This window comes from Diceros bicornis, chromosome 8 (genome assembly GCF_020826845.1).
Source record: "Diceros bicornis minor isolate mBicDic1 chromosome 8, mDicBic1.mat.cur, whole genome shotgun sequence".
NCBI classification, from domain to species: Eukaryota; Metazoa; Chordata; class Mammalia; order Perissodactyla; family Rhinocerotidae; genus Diceros; species Diceros bicornis.
The window spans coordinates 40,906,599-40,928,956 of NC_080747.1; the positions used below are offsets into that span (position 1 = coordinate 40,906,599).

Here is a 22,358-nt window from a genome sequence, read left to right on the forward strand (position 1 = left end):
TTGATCCTCTCTCTTCTCAGCAGGACTCTTGTCTAGACTACATATACTTATTTTTAATCTCTCTTGGGAAAGAAGAAATACAAAATAATAAGATTACATTGGTTTACCAGAAACGAAGATTATCTACTGAAGAAATATAGGACTTTTTCTCCACTTATTTACTAGCCTGATCAAAAGCTCAGACCACAGTCAGAATTCACGGGGTTACCTTAGACAGTGGGTAATAGATGTATTCTGCTCCACATCAACAGAAAGGTCAAGAAAATCTTCATCTTTGCTACTAACCTGAAGCAAAAAAAGAAAAAAATATATTAGGCACAAAATACATAATAGACAGAGTGGACACAACTTTGAACACCTATAGGTAACCAAAACCCATAACGCCAGTAAGAGTCGTATGTGGCTTTGTAAACAGTCATTTTCTGGTATCCTGGGGGGGATTGGTTCTGGGACCCTTGCGGACACCAAAATCCACAGATGCTCAAGTCCATTATATAAAATGATGTCGTATTTGCATATAACCTATGTGCATCCTCCTCTATACTTTAAATCATCTCTAGATTACTTATAATACCTAATATAATGTAATTGCTATGTAAGTAGTTGTTATACTGCAATGACAAGGAAAAAAAAAGTCCCTACACGTTCAGTACAGATACAACCATCGCAGGCCTTTCGATCTGCAGTTGGTTGCATCCGCGCATGCGGAACCTGTGGATAAGGAGGGCTGACTGTACTCACTGGCAACCAGAGTTACTTCAAAAACAACCCAATCTAGAGAAAATCCCAAATTCTCAATTTAACATTATCCCTATGCCAGCTTTGATTCAGAGCTTTTAATAATTAAAACTCAACCAGATTTCTCTCCCTCTCCATTCATTTCTTCCATCATTGCAAAGTAGGCTATCCATATAGCCCAGATCGGCTGGAATGACAGAAATGGAAATGGTAAAAGGACAAGAGACTTAGAAAACCTACTACCCAGAGGATCACCCCTTCATTAAGTCGTCTGCACTTTCTGCCAGTTCCTTGAAATCACTCTGTATCTCCGGTGCCTCATCATTCAAACTGTGTGTGGGGCCAGGGTGGCTAATGTACGATGAACTGGAGAGTCCCGCTAACCACACATAAAGCTGTCCTCTGGCCCAGGAAGTGGTCATCATTTGCAGAAGCCTGTGCTGTCCGCAGTAACAATCGGACCTGTAGTTGGCCTAGGGCCTGGGCTCACTCAGGCCTGCCATACTGAGGTTCACTGGCCCCAGGTGTTTCTCAGGCCTCCACAGTTCACACCACACCAGTTCTGGGTCTCATACTTATCGAAGCACACAGAGTAGGTGCTTACTTTCCTGCAGTTCACTGGCAAGCCTGGCATATTACTGTCTTACAGTGGGAGAGACAAACTAGCCCAGCAACAACTTTGAGGTGCTCAGTCAACTGGCAGCAAAACGAAAATAACACTCCTTTAAGTGTTACAACTACCCCATGACCCAATACTCCACTACTAGGAAACTACCTAAGAAATACTCAGACATGTAGACATAATCTTTTATACTTTTATAAGTCTACACAAGAATGTGTATTGAGACAGGCTGTCCAACTCCACATCCTTTCTCCGCCACTTATAAAGTGGATGACTTTAGGCCAGTTACTTAGCCTCTCTGTACCTCAGTTTCCGTACCTGTAGAGTGGAGACAGTAAGAGTATCTATTTCATTACACTGTTGTAAGGATGAAATAATACATGCGAAATGCTTTAAGAGGTGGTGTCAGATGGTAATTAGTCTTTGAGTGGTGAACATGATGTAGTCTATACAGAAATTGAAATATAATGATGTATAGCTGAAATTTATATAACGTTATAAACCAATGTTACCTCAATTAAAAGAAAAAAAGTAAGCACTCCACAAATCAAGGAGGGGTAAAAATTTTTAAATGGCCTAAAATAGTCAAAAAGTTGAGAATGGGGGCTGGCCCGGTGGCACAACTGGTTAAGTGCACGTGCTCTGCTGCAGTGGCCCGGGGTTCGCCGGCCGGATCCCGGGCGTGCACCGACACACCACTTGTCAAGCCATGCTATGGCGGCATCCCATATAAAGTGGAGGAAGATGGGCATGGATGTTAGCCCAGGGCTGATCTTCCTCAAAAAAAAAAAAAAAAGTTGAGAATGGTTTACTGCACTGTGGGTATCATATTAAAGGAAAAGGTAGGCTACACAAGTATATATGTTAATTCAAATTTTGTATTAAAAAAGCATGTATATATTTACACACACATATGCCCTATCTCTATCCTGCTTTAATTTTTTTTATGGCACTTATTACTGCTATGTAGAATGCATGAACGGCCCCAAATCTTCACCATTGCCTACTGGCTCCTTTGTCATATGAGTTTACAGATTTTCTCACCAAGAGGCATGCCTCCCCACCCTTGATTCTGAGTTAAGCCATGTGACTTGCTTTAGCCAATGGGATGTTTGAAGACATGTTATAAGCAGAGGCTTGAACAAGCCCTTGTGAAACTGCTCTCTTGCACTTTTGTCAGCACCATGAGAAGGATAAACCCAGGCTAGCCCACTGTTCCCAGGAAGAAGATGAGAAACCCACGGAGGAGAGCTGTTCTCACTAAGGTGCCTAGCCAAGCCCAGTCTAGAGCAAAATCCCCAGGTGACCTGCAGACAGATACACAAGTGAGTCAGTGGAAATAAAAACACACAAGTTCAGCCGAGTCCAGCCTAGATCAGCCAACACTCAACCAACCCACAGTCACATAGTTGCATGAATTATAATAATAAATGATAGTTGATTTAAGCCTCAGAGTTTTGAGGTGGTTTGTAACAAAACAACAGATAACCAATACAACTACTTAACATTATATTGTTTATAACATTATAAACAAATAAATTTTCTTTTTATTCGTTTATTGCATTTGTTTACTAAACAAATACAATAGTAATTGTAATACTAGTAAAATTCGTTTACTGGTATTTGTTTACTAAAATGAAAGTTCAAAAGACTGGCTTCAGTAATGACTAAGATCCTGCCATTCCAACAATCCTCCAGAAAACTATAAACTAGGGTAACTATAAACTAAAAGCAGCTATCTGAAGGCACTGGAGAGTGAACACAGGCAGACGGGATCCCACACTTGGAGGAGGAGAGTTGCACAGAATGAGTTCATGGTTTCACAGCCTTTGGCTGGGGATCCGTGGGGAACAAATGCAGTCTTTCTGGTCAAGGAGCCACAAAACTGAATCTGGGAAACCACATCGACTGGAAAGAAGGGAAAGAATCTGAGAAAGTATCCCCAACTCTGTCTGCCCACATCCTTGGCTGACCCCTAAGCCACACATGCACAGAACACACTCACATCAACTCAGCTAGTGACAAAAGGGCTGACCCAAGATTCAAGCTGCTAACTAAGAAACAGAGTTTATAGTTTGAGTCCAATCAAGATAACTGCCTGCTAAAACTAAAGAAACTCCATATTCATTGAAGAAAAATAACAGAACTCCAGAGTCTCTCAAACTTAACATTCTCAATGTCAGATACAATCCAAAACTTACAATATGTGAATAACCAGGAAAATGGAAGACATTCTCAAAATAAAATAACTGAGACCAATCCTGGGATGATCCAAATGCTGGAATTAGCAAACAAGGATTTTAAATAAGCTATTATAGCTGTCTTCAGTAAAGTGAAATATATTCACAATGAACCAAAAACTAAGAAATTTCAGCAGAGAAATAGAAACAAGTAAAAAAAAAATCAAATGGAAATTCCAGAACTGAAAAATTAATACAGTGGATAGACTTAACGAACTGGAGATGACAGAGAAAAGAGCAAGTGGTCCTGAAGACAGATCAATGGAAATTATCCAGTAAATAAAGAAAAATAAAGAAAAAAAAGATTGAAATAAAAATTAACAGAAACTCAGAGACCTGTTAGATAATATCATACACATAACTGGAGTCCCAGAAGGGGAGGAGAAAGAATAGGGCAGAAAAACTATTTGAAAAATAATGGCTAAATATTTCCTAACTTTGATGAAAGACATACATTTATAGATGCAAGGTACTTAACAAACTTCAAGCAGGTTAAATACAAAGAAGGTCAACCAAGGCACACCACAGTCAAATTGTTGAAAGCTGAAGGTAAGGAGTAATGTCAGCATCATGGCAGAATGAGTTATTCCCTTTGTCTCTCTCCTCTAAGTTGCAAATAAATGGACATTCACTAACCAGCAGAAGATTCCCCACACAGCAAAACAGGACGACCCATACATCTGAAGGTGGGTGGACTGGATCCCCGGGAGGCAGTGGAACTAGGTGAGTGCACTCCTCCCCCTCCTGGGGGGAGCAGCAAGCCAGATGGCGGATTCTCACACAGCAGCCGGCACAAAGGTAAGAGGAGGCCGGGGCAGCAAGCCCAAGTGAACGCTTTCGGAGTGGTAGCCTGGCTCACAGGAGTGCCCACCACGCCACAGCAGCCCCCTCTGTAAGAATGCTCCCCACCAAGTGGCGGCAGCTCAGCTCCCATGGAAGCACCTGTCCGCCAAGTGCAGGGCAGGCGAAAAGGCACCTCACTCAGAAGGCGCCCCACTTGTGAAGCACAGCAGCCCGCAGGACCCACCAAATGGCGGCTCAGCCCCTGTGAATGTGCCCTCCTGCCAAGTGAAGCACAGGCAAGAAGGTGCCCTGCCCACTCAGAAGGTGCTCCACCCGCAGAGCACAGCAGCCTGCAGGACCAACCGAGTGGTGGCTCAGCCCCCACATAGGCACCTCTCCCACCTACCACAGCTGCTCAGTCAGTCCCCTGCCCAGTGCAGCGAACCCGCCCACGCAAGAGTGACTCACCTGCCAAGCACAGAGGCTATGTCACCTGCCTGCATGGCGAAGAGGCCCTTCCCACGTGAGCACAACCTGCAGAGTGGCTGTGTCCAGCCCGCGCAAACAGACAGCAGCCCTACCCACACAACGTCCAGCAGACAGGGAGGGATCAGAAAACAGCTCCTGCCCCTCTCCAGCGGTGGCAGGTGGAATCTGTGACTTAATACTACCACAAATGTGACAGCAAAGGATCAATTTATCAGCACCATGAAGAACTACAGTAACACTTCAGAGCAGAAGGAAAATGACAAATCTCCAGAAACCAATCCTGAAGTCAAAGAAGTTTATATTCCAAACAACAGAGAAATCACAATATTGTCATAAAGAAACTCAGAGAGTTACAAGAAAACTCAGAAAGACAGTTCAATGAGCTTAGGAATAAAATTAATGAGCAGAAAGAATACTTCACCAAAGAGATTGAAGCTCTAAAAAAAAAACCAAAGAGAAATTCTGGATATGAAAACACAATTATTGAGATAAAAAATAATCTGGAAACCATAAAAAATAGAGCTGATGTTATGGAGGACAGATCAGTAAATTAGAGGACAGAAATATAGAAATGCTTCAGATAGAGGAGGAGACAGAAATAAGATTTTTAAAAAATGAGTAAATTCTTCAAGAAATATCTGACAATTAGGAAAAGCAACATAAGGTTTATAGGTATTCCAAAGGGAAAAGTGAGGGAGAAAGGAGCAGAGAGCTTGTTCAAAAAAATAATAGCTGAGAACTTCCCAAACCTGGAGAAGGAACTGTACAAGTACATGAAGCCAACAGAACTCCTAATTACATCAATGCAAAATGACCTTCTCCAAAGCATGTAATAGTAAACGTGTCAGAAGTCATGACAAAGAAAAAATATTAAGGGCAGCAAGGCACAAGAAAATAACCTACAAAGGAACTCCTATCAGGCTTTCAGTGGATTTCTCAGCAGAAACCTTACAGGCTAGGAGAAAACAGAATGATATATTCAAATACTGAAAGGCAAAAGCTTTCAGCCAAGAATAGTCTATCCAGTCAAACTATCCTTCAGATATGATGGATAAATAAAAGCTTTCCCAGATAAACAAAAGCTGAGGGAGTTCATCGCTAGTAAACCTGCTCCACAAGAAATGATGAAGGAAACCCTCCTACCTGAAACAAAAAGGCAAAGATTTATAAATCTTTGAGCAAAGAGACAGACAAAATCAGAAAGTTGTAGCTCTTTATCAGACTAGGTTAGCAAACACTCAATTATAACATAAAAGATTAAGGGAAGGAAGCCATCAAAATAAATTATAAACATTTCAATTTAGTCACAAACAACACAAAAAAGAATATTTGTAACAACAATAACTCAGAAGGGGAAGAGGAAAAGGATGGAACCTGCATAGGCTAATGGAGATAAGAGGCAATCAGAAAACAGACAATCTCAACTATGAGATGTTTTACACAAACTCATGGTCACCACTAAAGAAAAAACCGGAATAGAGCCACAAATCATAAATAAAGAAAAAACTGAGAAAACTATCACAGAAAACCACCAAAGTGAACTGGCAGTCAGAAACACAAGGGAAAAGAAACACTGGAAATATAGAACAACGGAAAACAAGAGATAAAATGGCAGCATTAAGCCCTCATATATCAATAATCGCTCTAAATGTAAATGGACTGAATTCTCCAATCAAAAGACACAGAGTGGCTGGATGGATTAAAAAACAAGAGCCAACAATATGCTGCCTCCAGGAAACACATCTCACCTCTAAAGACAAACATAGGCGCAGAGTGAAGGGATGAAAGATGGTACTCCAAGCAAATGCCAAGCAAAAGAAAGCAGATGTTGCCATACTTATATCACACAAAGCAGACTTCAAGACAAGACAATGAGAGACAAAGATGGGCAGTATACAATGATAAAAGAGACATTCCACCAAGAGGACATAACACTTATGAACATACATGCAACTAACACAGGAGCACCAAAGTATATAAAGCAACTACTAACAGACCTAAAGGGGGAAACTGACAGCAAAACAAAAATAATAAGGGACCTCAACACCCCAGTTACATCAATGGATAGATCATCCAGACAGAAAGTCAACAAGGAAACAGTGGCCTTAAAGGAAACACTAGACCACATGGACTAAATAGATATACATAGAACATTTCATCCAAAAACAGCAGATAACACATTCTTCTCCAGTGCACATGGAACATGCTCAAAGATAGACCAAATGTTGGAAAACAAGGCAAGCCTCAATAAGTTTAAGAAGATTGAAATCATATCAAGCATGTTTTCTGACCACAAGCTATGAAACTAAAAATCAACTACAAGAAAAAAGCTGGGAAAGGCACAAATATGTGGAGATTAAACAACATGCTACTGAACAACCACTGGATCAATGAAGAAATCAAAGGATATCAAAAAATACCTGGAGACACAGAAAAAGAAGAACAAACAAAGCCCAAAGTTAGTAGAAGGAGGTAAATAATAAAAATAAGAGCAGAAATAATATTTATTTATTTATTTATTTAGTGTGTGTGTGCGTATGTGTGTGAGGAAGATCAGCCCTGAGCTAACATCTATGCCAATCTTCCTCTTTTTGCTGAAGGAAGACTGGTCCTGAGCTAACATCCGTGCCGATCTCCCTCCACTTTATGTGGGACGCTGCCACAGCATGGCCTGACAAGTGGTGTGTTGGTGCACGCCCGGGATCCGAACCCGGGCCGCCAGCAGCAGAGCGCGCGCACCTAACCACTACGCCATGGGGCCGGCCCCCAAGAGCAGAAATAAATGAAATAGAGATTAAAAAAACAATACAGAGGCTGGCCTGATGGCGTAGTGGTTAAGTTCATGAGCTCCGCTTTGGCAGCCCGGGGTTTGCAGTTTCTGATCCTGGGTGCAGATCTACACACTGCTCATCCAGCCATCCTGTGGTGGTGTCCTATATACAAAATAGAGGAAGACTGGCAACAGATGTTAGCTCGGGGCCAATCTTCCTCATTAAAAAAAAAAAAAAAGACAATAGAAAGGATCAATGAAACTAAGAGCTGGTTCTTTGAGAAGACAGACAAAATTGACAATCCCTTAGCCAGACTCACTAAGAAAAGAAGAGAGAAGGCACAAATAAATAAAATTAAAAATGAAAAAAGGGAAATTACAATGGCTACCACAGAAATACAAAGGATTACAACAGAATACTATGAAAAACTATATACCAACAAATTGGATACCCTAGAAGAAATGGATAAATTCTTAGACTCACACAACCTCCCAAAACTGAAGCAAGAAGAAATAGAGAATCTGAATTGACCAATCACAAGTAAAGAGATAGAAATGGCAATCAAAAACCTCCCAAAAGACAAAAGTCTAGGACCAGATGGCTTCTCTAGAGAATTTTACCAAACATTCAAAGAAGATTTAACACCTATCCTTTTCAATCTATTCCAAAAAATTGAAGAAGACAAAATGCTTCCTAACTCATTCTATAACACCACCATTACCCTGATACCAAAACCAAACAAGCATAATACAAAGAAGGAAAATTACAAGCCAATATGGCTGATGAACATAGATACAAAAATCTTCAACAAAATACTGGCAAACCAAATACAGCAATACATGAAAAGGATCAGACACCAGGACCAAGTGAGATTTATACCAGGGACACAGGTATGGTTCAACATCCGCAAATCAATCAATGAAATACATTACATTAACAAAATGAGGAATAAAAATCACACGATCATCTCAATAGTTGCAGAGAAAGCATGTGACAAGATCTAACATCCATTTATGATAAAAACCCTCAATAAAATGGGTATAGAAGGAAAGTACCTCAACATAATAAAGCCCACATATGACAAACCCACAGCCAACATCATACTCAACCGTGAAAAACTAAAAGCCATCCCTCTGAGTTCAGGAAGAAGACAAGGGTGCCCACTCTCACCAATCCTATTCAACATAGTACTGGAGGTTTTGGCCAGAGCAATTAGGCAAGAAAAAGAAATAAAAGGTATCCAAATTGGAAAGGAAGAAGTAAAACTCTCCCTGTTTGTGGATGACATGAATCTATATATAGAAAATCCTAAAGAATCCACCAGAAAACTATCAGAAATAATCAACAACTACAGCAAAGTTGTAGGGTACAAAACCAACCTATAAAAATCAGTTGCATTTCTATACACTAATAACGAACTAACAGAAAGAGAACTCAAGAATGCAATCCCATTTATAATCACAACAAAAAGAATGAAATATCTAGGAGTAAATTTAACCAAGGAGGTGAAAGACCTATACACTGAAAACTATAAGACATTATTGAAAGAACTCAAAGAAAACATAAGGAAATGGAAAGATATTCCATGCTCACAGATTGGAAGAATAAACATTGTTAAAATGTCCATATTACCTAAAGCAATCTATAGATTCAATGCAATCCCAATCAGAATCCCAATGACATTCTTCACAGAAATAGAACAAAGAATCTTAAAATTTAAATGGGGCAACAAAAGACCCCGAATAGCCAAAACAATCCTGAGAAGAAAGAACAAAGCCGGAAGCATCACACTCCCTGATTTCAAAACATACTACAAAGCTACAGTAATCAAAACAGCATGGTACTGGCACTAAAACAGACACACCGATCAATGGAACAGAACAGAAAGCCCAGAAATAAAACCACACATCTGTGGACAGTTAATCTTCGACAAAGAAGCCAAGAATATACAATGGAGAAAGGAAAGTCTTTTCAATAAATGGTGCGGGGAAAACTGGACAGCCACATGCAAAAGAATGAAAAGAGATCATGATCCCACACCATACACAAAAATTAACTCAAAATGGATTAAAGACTGAAATGTAAGACCTGAAACCATAAAAATCCTAGAAGAAAGCATAGCCAAATACTATACTTGTACCAATGTTCACTCTTTGACATCGGTCTTAGCAGCATCTTTTCAAATACATGTCTACTCGGGCAAGGGAAACAAAGTAAAAAATAAACAAATGGGACTACATCAGACTAAAAAGCTTCTGCAAGGCAAAGGAAACCACAAACAAAATGAAAAGACAACCCACCAACTGGGAGAAAATATTTGCAAATCATATATCCAACAAGGGGTTAATTTCCAAAATATATAAAGAACTCATACAACCCAACAACAAAAACACAAATAACCTGATCAAAAAATGGGCCGAGGATATGAACAGACATTTTTCCAAAGATATACAGATGGCCAACAGGCACGTGAAAAGATGTTCAACATCACTAATTATTAGGGAAATGCAAATCAAAACTACAATGAAATATCACCTTACACCTGTCAGAATGGCTATAATTAACAAGACAAAAAATAACAAATGTTGGAGAGGATGTGGAGAAAAGGGAACCCTCATACACTGCTGGTGGGAATGCAAACTGGTGCAGCCACTATGGAAAACAGTATGGAGATTTCTCAAAAAATTAAAAATAGACATACCATACGATCCAGCTATCCTGTTACTGGGTATTTATCCAAAGAACATGAAATCAACAACACAAAGAGATTTATGCACCCCTATGTTCACTGCAGCATTATTCACAATAGCCAAGATGTGGAAGCAATCAAGTGGCCATCAACTGATGAATGGATAAAGAAGATGTGGTGTGTGTGTGTGTGTGTGTATATACATATATATATATATATATGTATATACACACACACACACACACACACACACACACACACAATGGAATACTACTCAGCCATTAAAAAGCCAAAATCGTCCAATTTGCAACAATATGGATGGACCTTGAGGGTATTGTTAAGTGAAATAAGCCAGACAGAGAAAGACAAATACTGCATGATTTCACTCATATGTGGAAGATAAACAAACACATGAATAAAGAGAACAGATTAGTGGTTACCACAGGGGAAGAAGGTGGAGGAGTGGGCAAAAGGGGCAAAGGAGCACATACGTATGGTGATGGATAAAAACTAGACTACTGGTATTGAGCATGATGTAGTCTATACAGAGACTGATATATAACAATGTAAATGTGAAATTACACAATGTTATAAACCATTATGACCTCAATAAAATAATTTTTAGAAAGAAAGCAAGCCAAAGGCAAAAAGCAAATCTTAAAAACTTATAGAGAAAAATGACACATTCAATACAAGAGAATGAGGGCTGGCCCTGTGGTGTAGTGGTTAAGTTGCATGCTCCACTTCGGTGGCCTGGGGTTCGTGGGTTCGGATCCCAGGCACAGACCTACACACCACTCATCAAGCCATGCTATGGCAGGTGTCCCACATACAAAACAGAGGAAGATTGGCACAGATGTTAGCTCAGGGTGAATCTTCCTCAAGCAAAAAGAGAAAGATTGGCAACAGATGTTAGCTCAGGGCCAATCTTCCTCATCAAAAAAAAAGAAAAAAAAATACAAGAGAATGATTTAGTTGGAAGCTGACTTCTCATCAGAAACTAGGGAGGCCAGAAGACAGTGGAACATCTTTAATGTGCTAAAAGAAAAAACTATCAACAGAATTCCTATATCCCATAAATATATCCTTCAGGAATGAAGGTAAAATGAAGAGAATTCATTATTAACAGACCTGCAGTGCAAGAAAGGTTAAAGAAAGTTCTTCAAGCCAAAAGGAAATGATACCAGATGGAAATCCAGATCCTCAAGAAAGAATGAAGAGCATCAAGAATGGTAATCATGTCTTGTGGAGTTTATAATATATATAAATGTAATACATATAACAACTATAGCTTAAAGGACAAAGTAGGGTGGGAGTAGAAGGAATATGCACCTATACAGTTATAAGCTTTCTATATGTAATGCGAAACAGTGCCATCGTTAACTGTAAGTAGACTGTGAAAAGTAAGGAATGCATATTGTAATCTCTAGAGTAACCACTAAAAAACAACATACACACAAAGATATACTAAGAGGAAAATTAAAATAGAATTATAAATTAATAAATATATATACACACACACACACACATAATCCAAAAAAAAAAAAAGCAGAGAAGGAGGAACAGAGGAACAAAAAACTGAAAGGGAATAAATAGAAAACAAATAATAAAATGAGAGCCCCAAACCCAACCATATCAATAATTACATTAAACATTAATGGAATAAATATTTCAAGTAAGACAGAAATTGCAGAATGGATTTTTAAAAAAGCAAGACCAGCCATATGATGTCCACAAGAGCTAAACTTTAAATATAAAGACACAGATATGTTGAAAGTAAATGGATGGACAAAGATATACTATGCAAAGAGTTAATATAAGCATGTACTGAGCTATATTAATATCAGATAAAATAGATTTTAAGACAGAAGGACAAGAAATAAAAAGCATATTTCCAAATAATTGGGTCAATTTACCAGAAAAACATAACACTAAAAAATATGGAGGGCCTTCATAACAGAGCCTCAAAAACACATGAAGCTGGAACACTATTCCCCAATAAAAAGGAATAAACTACTGATACATACTACAACACAAATGAACATCAAAAACATTATGTAAGTGAGAGAAATTGGAACACAAAAGACCACATGTTCCATGAACCCATTTATACGAAATGTCCAGAAAAGGCAAATATCTAAGCACAGAAAGTAGATTAGTAGTGGCCTAGGGCTTCCAATAGGGATTAACTGCCAGATACAAGGTATCTTACTGGTGTGATGGAAACATTTAAAACTAGATTATGACGATAGTTGCGAAACTCAGCGAATTACTAAAAAAAAAATCACTGAATGGATGAATTTCATGGTATATAAATTATACCCCAACAAAGTTGTTTTTAAAAAGTGAAAAACTCATGAAGCAAAAACTGATAGAATTAGAGGGAGAAATAAGACAATTCTATAATCATAGTTAGATATTTTAACATCCCTTTCTTGGCAACTGATTAAAAAACAATGGAAAAAAAATCAAAGACAGAGAAGATCTGAATAACTATCAACCACCATGACCTAGTGACAATTACAGAATACTGCACCCAACAAGTGCAAAATACAGCTTCTTTTCAACTCAGTGGTTCTCAGCAAGGGAAACTTTGCCTTCCAGGGACATTTGGCAATGTCTGGCGATATTTTTCTTTGTCACATCTTGGGGGACACTATTGGCATCTAACAGGTAGCAGTCAAGGATGGTACTAAACATTCTGTACTATACAGGGCAGCACCCCACAACAAAGAATTATCTGATCCTAAATGTTAATACTTCCAAGGTTGAGAGACCCTGTTTTTAAGGATAGACCACGTGTTAGGACACAAAACATGTCACAATAAATTTGAAAAGACTGAAATCATACAGAATATATTCCCTAATCACAACAGAATTAAATTCGACATCAACAACATTAAGATATCTATTTGGAAAATCCCAAATATTTGAAAATTAAATGGCATACTTCTAAGTAATGCATGGATCAAAGGGAAACCAATCACAAGAAAAATTAGAATTTTCTAATGACAAAGAAAACATCAAAATTTGTGGAATGCAGCTAAAGCAGTGCTTACTGGGAAATTTATAGTTTTAAATGCATATATTAGTAAACAAAAGAGCAGGGACTATCTTTTCTGTTTTAACTGCTATATCCCTAGTACCTAAAATAATGTCAAGCATTGAGTGAGTATCCAATAAATATTTACTAAATGAATGAATAAATAACTGAGGAAAAGACGGAACAAATGGAAAGATTGCTAAATGCCAACAGTGGCATCTGGGTGGCAGAATTTACAAATGATTTTTTATACACACCTGTGTCTGATTTTTTAAAAAATAATCCACAAGTATTATATTTTTTAATTAGTAAAACTTTTTTTTATACCTAAATGGCCCTTCTCCGGGAGAAAATAAAAGGATTACAGTCAATTGAAATGATACATAATTTAGATAGCTAGGATGGGGTTTTACTAAAGCTCTTGTACTTGAAGGGGCAAAAACAAAGAAACACTGTATCCTGTTGGATACAAATCTTTTTCTCTACTGAATTGTTTCAGGGAAACAATTAGTTGATCTAATTAACTAACTGAAGAAAGCTACTGTAGCTTTCTCAATTCCCAAAGCACATTGCTTCAAGAATTAAGAGTGTGAGAAAGCACTGCTCCAGTGGATCAGCCCTGCTGGGGATATCAAAACGTGGCACTAAATCCTTTCATTTGGATTTTTCTCTCCTCCTGCCTCAGACTGACACAGTCAAAAGCAATGAGTGATCAAGCAATTTTTTTTTTCCCTTCCCTCTTCCCAGAAAGCTGCCAGAAAATAAAACCATTTTCTTCCCACATACAGGATCTCATTCTGGTCTAAGTGAAAATACAGCTTGTCTCCAAGGAAACGTATATATGTCACTAAGACTCCAATACTCTCAGCAAGTACAGGCTACATCTTATTCTCCTTTCTTCTCCCCCAATTCCGGGCATGGAGTTCCCCGAAAACTCTAGTTTAAAAAGGGTAAAAGAGACCCTGCTTGCTCTTCTTTTTAAAGTAATTAATTACAAATCAATTAATAGAACATTAATATATGGGGCATACATATAAATCATGAGCTTTGCTAAGTCTTGAATAATTAAAATCTTATACAAATGTGCTTCTAACCCCCCAGACTTCTTTCCTGGACTTGGTAGAAAAAGTGAGCAGGTGGTAGCTCCACACTGCTCAGCCAGGAACTAAAAATGTGCTGACTTAGAGCACTGCCAAAAGGGTGGGCTGAGCCAGTGGCAACCACAGCCCACCTGAATGCCAGGGACTCAGCAACTCACTCCCCACCCCCACCCCACCCCCGTGAGCTAGTGATCCCACCTAGCCACACCCCTGTCCCAGCTCCTCTTCTGCGAAGGGCTCAGAAGCTCTACTGAATCAATTTTAACCTCTGCAAACAAAGCTAGAAGGAGCCATAAATTGGCACTTAATAAAGCAGTTCTTTAGACAATCTTTTGACTCTAGTAACAGATACAAATGTGTCTTAAAGTACTGAATGTGAGAAACACTGAAAACCACAGGTTTGCAGAGCAAAAACTCAGCTTAGATGGAAAAGGGGAAAATTAACAACAACAACAAAATTAAGCTCCAAATGGCCCAGCAAATCTCATGAACTAAGCGAAGAACAAGCAAGGAGCACTGAGGCTAGACTGGAAAATCCTCACGCTTCAATTCTAAAGTGCCTTGATCAAGGTTATCTGGGCAAGTCAGCACTGAATTACCCCCTTAAAATAGTCTCTCGAAGTCTATTGCAGAATGAAACTGTTCGTCTCTGTAAATCCCTCAGTTGACATTTGCACTGCAATCACAAGCAACATTTACAGAGGGTGAGACCCAGAAAAAAAACCATTGTTTTCTGAACGCATGAGGGCTGGCACAAAGAGTTTGGCACAATTGGAGGAACCGGCAGCTGAGGCGGCTACAAGGGCAAGGCTCCCCCAGGGGCTAATTTGCTGCTCAGGATCTAGCGCAGTATAATCCCACTGTGAGATTTCACAAATGTGGGTCTTGGCAATTCTGAGTAAAGCACCATCTAAAGGCTTCTTGCCCTGGCCAGTGGACATTACTCAAAGGGGGCCCCATATTTCTCATCCTATAAAAGAAAACTTTAACGTGAGGTCTGTGTTGACACTAAGTCCTCAACACTTTACAGTAACAAAAAAAAGGCTGCAGGCTAGGTATTTTCTTAGAAAGTAGAGGGCTTTCTAACAATTTGAGCTTTCTAAAAATGGAATGCATCGCCTGGGGAGATTGAGTTCCCTATCTCTGGACAGGGTCCAGCAGATGCTGGTGACCAACTGGCTAAGACGTCATAGAAGGGACTAGGGCACCAGTAGAGAAAGGATTAGATGACTCCTAGGATCCCATCCAGTTAAAGGATCTAAGAAAGCGGAGGTGATTATCCAAGTGACTCCAGAGAAAAAAAAACACTCTTGCCTCAAATCTAATCATTTCAGGGGACAAAAAATATAGGTTTTTTCAGAGTACGTCATCCTCCATAAAGACACATCCATACACTCTCATTTACTTCCACAAACCAAGAATAAATGATTGAAATCTCATTATAACAAACTCTACGGTATCATCCAAAAGCTTTGGAGGAATCTTTGGGCACAGGCTTCCCACCCATTGTTACCCTCCAGGAAATAACTGGCTAGGTAATAGCTTCTGCAATACAAATACTTGAGGATGCAATATCTCCATTTGTGGGTATGAACTGACTTGTTCATAGATAAAAAAGAAACTACACATGTGACTGAGCCTATCATGTGAGCCTTCTTGAAAATTCACACAGGGTACCACAAGATGGATTTGGTAATTGTGTTAATTTCAAAGATAACCAAAAGGATTAGACCAGCTGTACAGTCTGGTGCAAATGTCTCAGCTAAATGCAGAAATGGGATGCCCCATTGTTCCGGTTCCTGTATCATAAGCTCAGAGAGTACTTTGTACTTCTCCCTCACAGCATTTTGCAGTTGAAATTACAAAACTAACTATTCACTTTGTTACTGATGTCTGTCTTGCATGCGGAAAGTTCCAGGAAGGCAAAGCTCTCACTGTATCCTCAGTACCTTTACATAGTCTATACCTTTATATAGCAGATGTGGGAAAAAAAAAAAACAAGCATATTTACTGAATAAAATACTCGTCTATACAGCTACTATATTACCTGAAGTAAAGACATCTGAGAACAGCGGGTATAGACAAGGACGTGGAGATGTGAGAATGCTCATACACTGGATGTGTAAAATGGTACAATTATTTTGGGAATTTGATATCTTCTAATGAAGTTAACGACAAGCATACCATATGACCTAACAAATCTACCTCTACGTATACATCCTAGAGAAACTGGATTTATGTACACCAGATTATACGTATTAGAATGTTCACAGCAGCATTGTTCATAGTTGCCCAAAACTGGAAACAACCAAATATCCACCAACAGTAAAATGGATTAGTGAATTGTGGTATATTCATGCAATGGAATACTATATGGCAATGAAAATGAATAAACTAAAGCATCAAGCAACAACACAAACGAATCTTACAAGGGATATTTAGCAAAAAAATAGGACACAAAAGAATAACTATTGCATGATTCTATTCATATGAAGACCACCAACACGCCAAAATGAACTATATATTTTAGGGATGCAAAGATAGGTGGTGAGTTCAAACGTTCAAAGAATGGATAGATCAAAACTTATACAAACTCTTCCAAAGAAAAGAAAGAAATTGGAGGCTACTGCTATACTTTTAAGCAAGACAGTAACAGGGAGGAGGGCAAGAGGAAAAACAGACGATCCAGAAGGAAGTTACTACAACAGTGTAGTTGAGACTGCCAGTCAAGAGCTGATGGGTGTCCTGAGCTGGGGTGGGAGCAGCAGGGACCGAGAGAGGTAAATGGATTAAAGAGAGATACAACACGACTTGGTGATGGGATAGATACAAGAGGGAAGGTGAGGATGGTGCCAAGGAACACTCCCTTATTAAAAGAGAGAAAGAAAGAAAAAAGACCTCAAATCTGCCAATTATAATATTTACAATATAGCCCTAATTCTGATGTTTGGAAGTACACAGCTATTCTAAAAATAAATTCAGTATCAAAAAGAATAAAAAACTGCAATGGATTAAAACACATGAAACGTTAAAACTCATGAGTTCATCACAAAACACTAACACAAAAGAAGGAAAAGGAGAGAGAGTGTTCAAAAGGTTCTAGCATTGTTGGGAAAGTGGTAAAAAATGAACTAAGCCAGGGCTGGCCCAGTGGCAGAGTGGTTGGGTTCGTGCGTGGACCGGCGCGCCACTCATCAAGCCATGCTGTGGTGGCATCCCACATAAAGAACAGAGGACGACTGCATGGATGTTAGCTCAGAGACAATTTTCCCCAAGCAAAAGGAGGAAGATTGGCAACAGATGTTAGCTCAGGGCCAATCTTCCTCACCCAAAAAAAAAAAAAAAAAAAACTAGGTCAAGGATGCATATTGTAGTCTCTAGAATAACCTCTGAAAGAATTTGAAAGTAACAATTTAAAGGTGCAAAAATAAAAAGAAAGAAAAATTTCATTGATACAAAAGAAGGCAAGAGAGAAAAAAGGAATATAAAATAAGTGGGTTAAATAAAAACAAGGAGTAGAATGGTAGAAACATGCTGCCATTTTACTATACGTAAATGTATAAACAATATATAAAAATGTTTAAACACAACCACAGGATGTTTCCAGAATGTGAGAAATTCTACAGGACAAATAACCTGACTTCTTCAACTAAACTGTAAGGAAAAAAGGCGGGGGGGCGGGGGTGTGTGTGGCAGGGATGGTACCCTACAGATGATGACACAGACTGCAGACCAAATGCAATGTATGGACCATGTCTGGATCCTGATTTGAACTAACCAACTGCTAAAAAAACATATGACACGATCAGAGAAACTTGAACACAAAGTGAATAATGATTTAAAGGAATTATTTTTAGGTGTGATAATGGTATTGTATTTATGTTTTTATTTACAAATGGTATTGTACTTATGTTCTTTAAAAAAAAAGATTTCCTGGGGCCAGCCCGGTGGCGCAAGCGGTGAAGTGCGCACGTTCCGCTGCGGCGGCCCGGGGTTCACCGGTTCGGATCCCGGGTGCGCACCGACGCACCGCTTGTTAGCCATGCTGTGGCAGCGTCCCATATAAAGTAGAGGAAGATGGGCATGGATGTTAGCCCAGGGCCAGTCTTCCTCAGCAAAAAAAAAAAGAGGAGGATTGGCATTGGATGTTAGCTCAGGGCTGGTCCTCCTCACAAAAAAAAAAAAAAAAAGATTTCTTATCTTTTAGAGATATATAACCAAGTAATGAAGAAACAACAGATGAAATGATGTTACCTGGGATTTGCTTAAAAATAGACCAGTTTGGTGAGGGAGGGAGAGGGCATGGAATGAGAGATGATCAGGATGGGTCAATGTGGTAACAATCATAGACCCCAAGTAAAACACGTAAGGGATTTATTATACTATTCTCTCTACTTCTGCACTCATTTGAATTTTACTGGAATATGAAATATAAAGGGACAGAAGGATAAAGGGAGGGAGGAGAGATCTCTAGACAGAGAAGTACATGTAGAAAATGTTTTGGCAGGATATGTTTCAAAATGTTCAAGCGGTTATCGCTGAGCTAATGTAATCACAATTTTTAGAAAATGTTACAAATTTATCATCTCTGGGTGGGGAGATTACTGGTAACTTTTAGTCTCTTTTAGTTTAGCTATGTTCTCTAATTGTCACTAGAAAGAAAAAATCAGAATTTTGATTAAAAAATTGTTTAAAAGGACAGAAGAAAGACTGCCAAAAAACAAAAGCCTCCCACTTAAATCCACATTTCTTAATCACTTCTGGGTCCCACTCCCTTTGCAGAATCTGAAGAAAGCTACAGTCTCTCTCTCCAGAAAAATGCACAATCCTACAGAATTTTTCATATGCTGTCAAGAAACTCTGAGACCCCTGATGAACCCACAGACTTTCTATGTTGTTAGTAGTCACAACAAATAAGAGCTGACATTTATTGCATACTTGCTATGTGCCAAGTATGGTTCCAAGTGCTTTCCAAGCGTTAACTCATTTAATCCTCCCAGCAACCCTAGGAGACAGGCACTCTCATCATCCCCAATTTACAGATGAGGAGCATGAAGACAAACACTGCATAATCTGCACAGGGTCCCATAGCTACTGACTGGCAGAGTCAGCAGACAAACCCGGCAGCCTGGCTGTAGAACTGGGCTTTTAACTACCACATTATGAGGCCACTCAGAGAGTTAAATTGAACATACCAAGCACACGTGATGTCCTGAATCATGCTCTGGAGAACGTGCCTTCAAAGTCAACTAACGCTAAGGGCCTACCTTCACTTGCCAGACTCATCCAAACACAGGTCACCCAACCCTCACAACAGCGCTGTAAAGGACTCGCCCAAACGCCCAGCTAACCGTTGCAGAATCAGACCTCAGGCCTGTCTTCTGAGTCAAGTTCACCGCACCATAGCTGATTCCCTTGAAGTTGGCATGATGGTCTAAGTCACATAGGATCTCCTTGTGACCAAAATCTTTTCAAGGTAACTGGTAGAGGTCCAGTTTAACAGTCTACTTGTGGACCCTAAAATTTGCCCATGGTGAAAAGCAATCCAGCTTTTGAGATTTGCCCTCATCACTCTACTTTTAGCCAGCTGAGACATCTTGGACGGAAACATGCTTCTGAAAGTTTACATCTGAGGTTCAGCTACATAAACGGAACCGTCGGCAGATACTGAAGACAACTGCTAGGTGCTCTAACACCACGCTGCACTCACTCACAACACAGCCTGTACAAATACGCACACGCCAATTCCGTGAAAGCCCTCCTCATGCTTACAGTTTCACAGTTCAAGCATCGAGTTTCATTGGTGAGCGTTCCCTGAAATATCTCATGCACCCAGGTGAGTTCTGGCTTATTGTTCTCCGCAGGTTCGTTCATGTTGCCGTTTTTTAATTTTCCGTTTTGTTTCTCCTGTTTCTTCTCTTCCTGCAGGATGTCCGCAATAGTGTTTAGCAAATAATTTAAAAATTCGTGAGCATCCTGCTGCATGTAGTTATCAAAGAGATCTGGAAAGGAGAAAGGTCATTATTTCAATCTCTGATTCTTGAAAAGCAAATGAAAAGGTTTAATTTTACCTGCCACACTTCAATTTTCACATTGAAAGAGTGGACAGATATGGAATGTATTCACCTTCAGTAGTTAAGTTTTAAAAGAATTTTTGTTCATTTCCATTTCCTACTACCCACCAAGGACTAAATTTCCCATATCTCCGTAAAGTCATCACGTGTAATAAAAAGCTACCCATTTTTTATTTGTTCTACAAAAAAAGAAAAATAACAGAAATTACTTGATAAGTTCCCTGATAAAATATCAATATTTAATATGATGTGACCGCTGATGATCAATTATTCATTTTGTAATTTATCCAGAGCAACTGGGTCTCTCCCCAAAGATCATATTAAACCCTGGACCAGCCTGGAAGCAGCTTAAATGGAACACATACGGGAGATGAGGGATATGTGAGAGAATGTATCTATCTGATAGTGTTCTGAAACCAAATACAAATGATTCCAGAAGCCTACTGCTGTTCCCTGCCATAAGGACAAACAATCAAGAGATGAATGCAGCTGTAAAACTTCATTATTAATCATGTTCACGAGACTTGGGAGTACTCTGCTTCCTTCTCAGAGTATTTTTATTCTGGTATGTATAAACTACAACAACTTTAAAAGACAGCAATCAAATTAAACGAGACTTTATAAAACAAACATCTGATTAACTGCAAGTCTGCTGGAGTAATGCTGAAATCTAGGATAACACAAGTTGCCATATCAAATATTTCCATAGTCATAAAAATTACCAATGCAAAACTTCTGGAAGAACCTAGTTTCTACCACTGCTTCCCCCTCAAAAGATCAAAAAACCAGAAAAAAATTAGGTGACAGCAGGATATTTTTATCATATGAAGATATCAATTTAATATCCTTTAATTGTCTTAGGCAAATAAAATTCAGAAGTATTATTTTTAAAACAGCAGATGCTCTGATTAGATAACATGCATTTACTTTAATCACTTACGACAAGTTTATAACATAGCACTATTTTATTCAATTATTGCATCAACCTGTTTATTCCAATCAGTGTCCTGCTTAGAAGGCTGTCTTGGGCAATTTTTCCTCTTATAATAATCCTACCCAGAAAAAATTCCTCCCAGTGTGGAGCAAACAACAAGACCATTCCAAAATGGGATGATAAATCTGAATTTTTAAGCATATTTTTTATCTAGTTTTGTTTTATGTGTATTGGGTGGAAAAGGAGAAATATCTTTTCTTTAAAAAAAACATTATTTGAGTAGTTGGCCATACTGTATTCTCTTAAAAAAAAAAAAAGATTTATTTTGAGGATACACAGAACTGTCAATTCTCCTTTATTTCAGACTCTTAAACACATTATCTCCACACCACTCACCATTCTCTTTCCTCAACCTCGAAATGAACTTCTTTGGTGGGATCACGCCAACCTTCTTCTTCTGCGTGGCAATGCTGTGGAAAAGGTCTGCCAGGCACGTCAACAAGTTTTCCTTCTTTTTTTGCTGGGCCTTATAAGCCAACACATTCTCCCGGAATGGCCGGCAGAAGTACAAGGCCTGAAGCACGGAGTTACAGTAGCAAGTGTTTCCAAACTGCCAAAGGATAACAGGGATGGTTCAAATCATGATCCGGGGACATGCCGCCACTGGAATGGGTGGGGAGAGGGAGAAGGCCACCCTCCAGGAACCGGCCCGACACCCCTGTATCAGAGTCTCGCTTATCACGTCAGAAAACTAGTAAACCACTCTAGACACCAGTGACTATCCAGTCAACAGAGAAATGAAGACGAGTTTACATAAGCCGGGTGCCTCTCTAGCTCATAAAGTCTCGAAAATGATAATAAACACTCTGCCTTAA

At 39.1% G+C, this 22,358-nt stretch overlaps 1 protein-coding gene across 3 annotated transcripts in view; it reads right to left on the reverse strand.

Moving 5' to 3' along the window:
- The window catches only part of USP46 (ubiquitin specific peptidase 46), a 66,210-nt gene that overhangs the window by 18,130 nt on the left and 25,722 nt on the right, over positions 1-22,358 (reverse strand). For all 3 annotated transcript variants that reach the window (XM_058547050.1, XM_058547048.1, XM_058547049.1), the window contains exons 3-5: positions 21,880-22,093; positions 20,248-20,477; positions 209-285 (exon numbers count right to left, since the gene is read on the reverse strand). In XM_058547050.1, the coding sequence (XP_058403033.1) occupies positions 209-285; positions 20,248-20,477; positions 21,880-22,093 (521 nt within the window). The remainder of the gene's footprint in view (positions 1-208; positions 286-20,247; positions 20,478-21,879; positions 22,094-22,358) is intronic.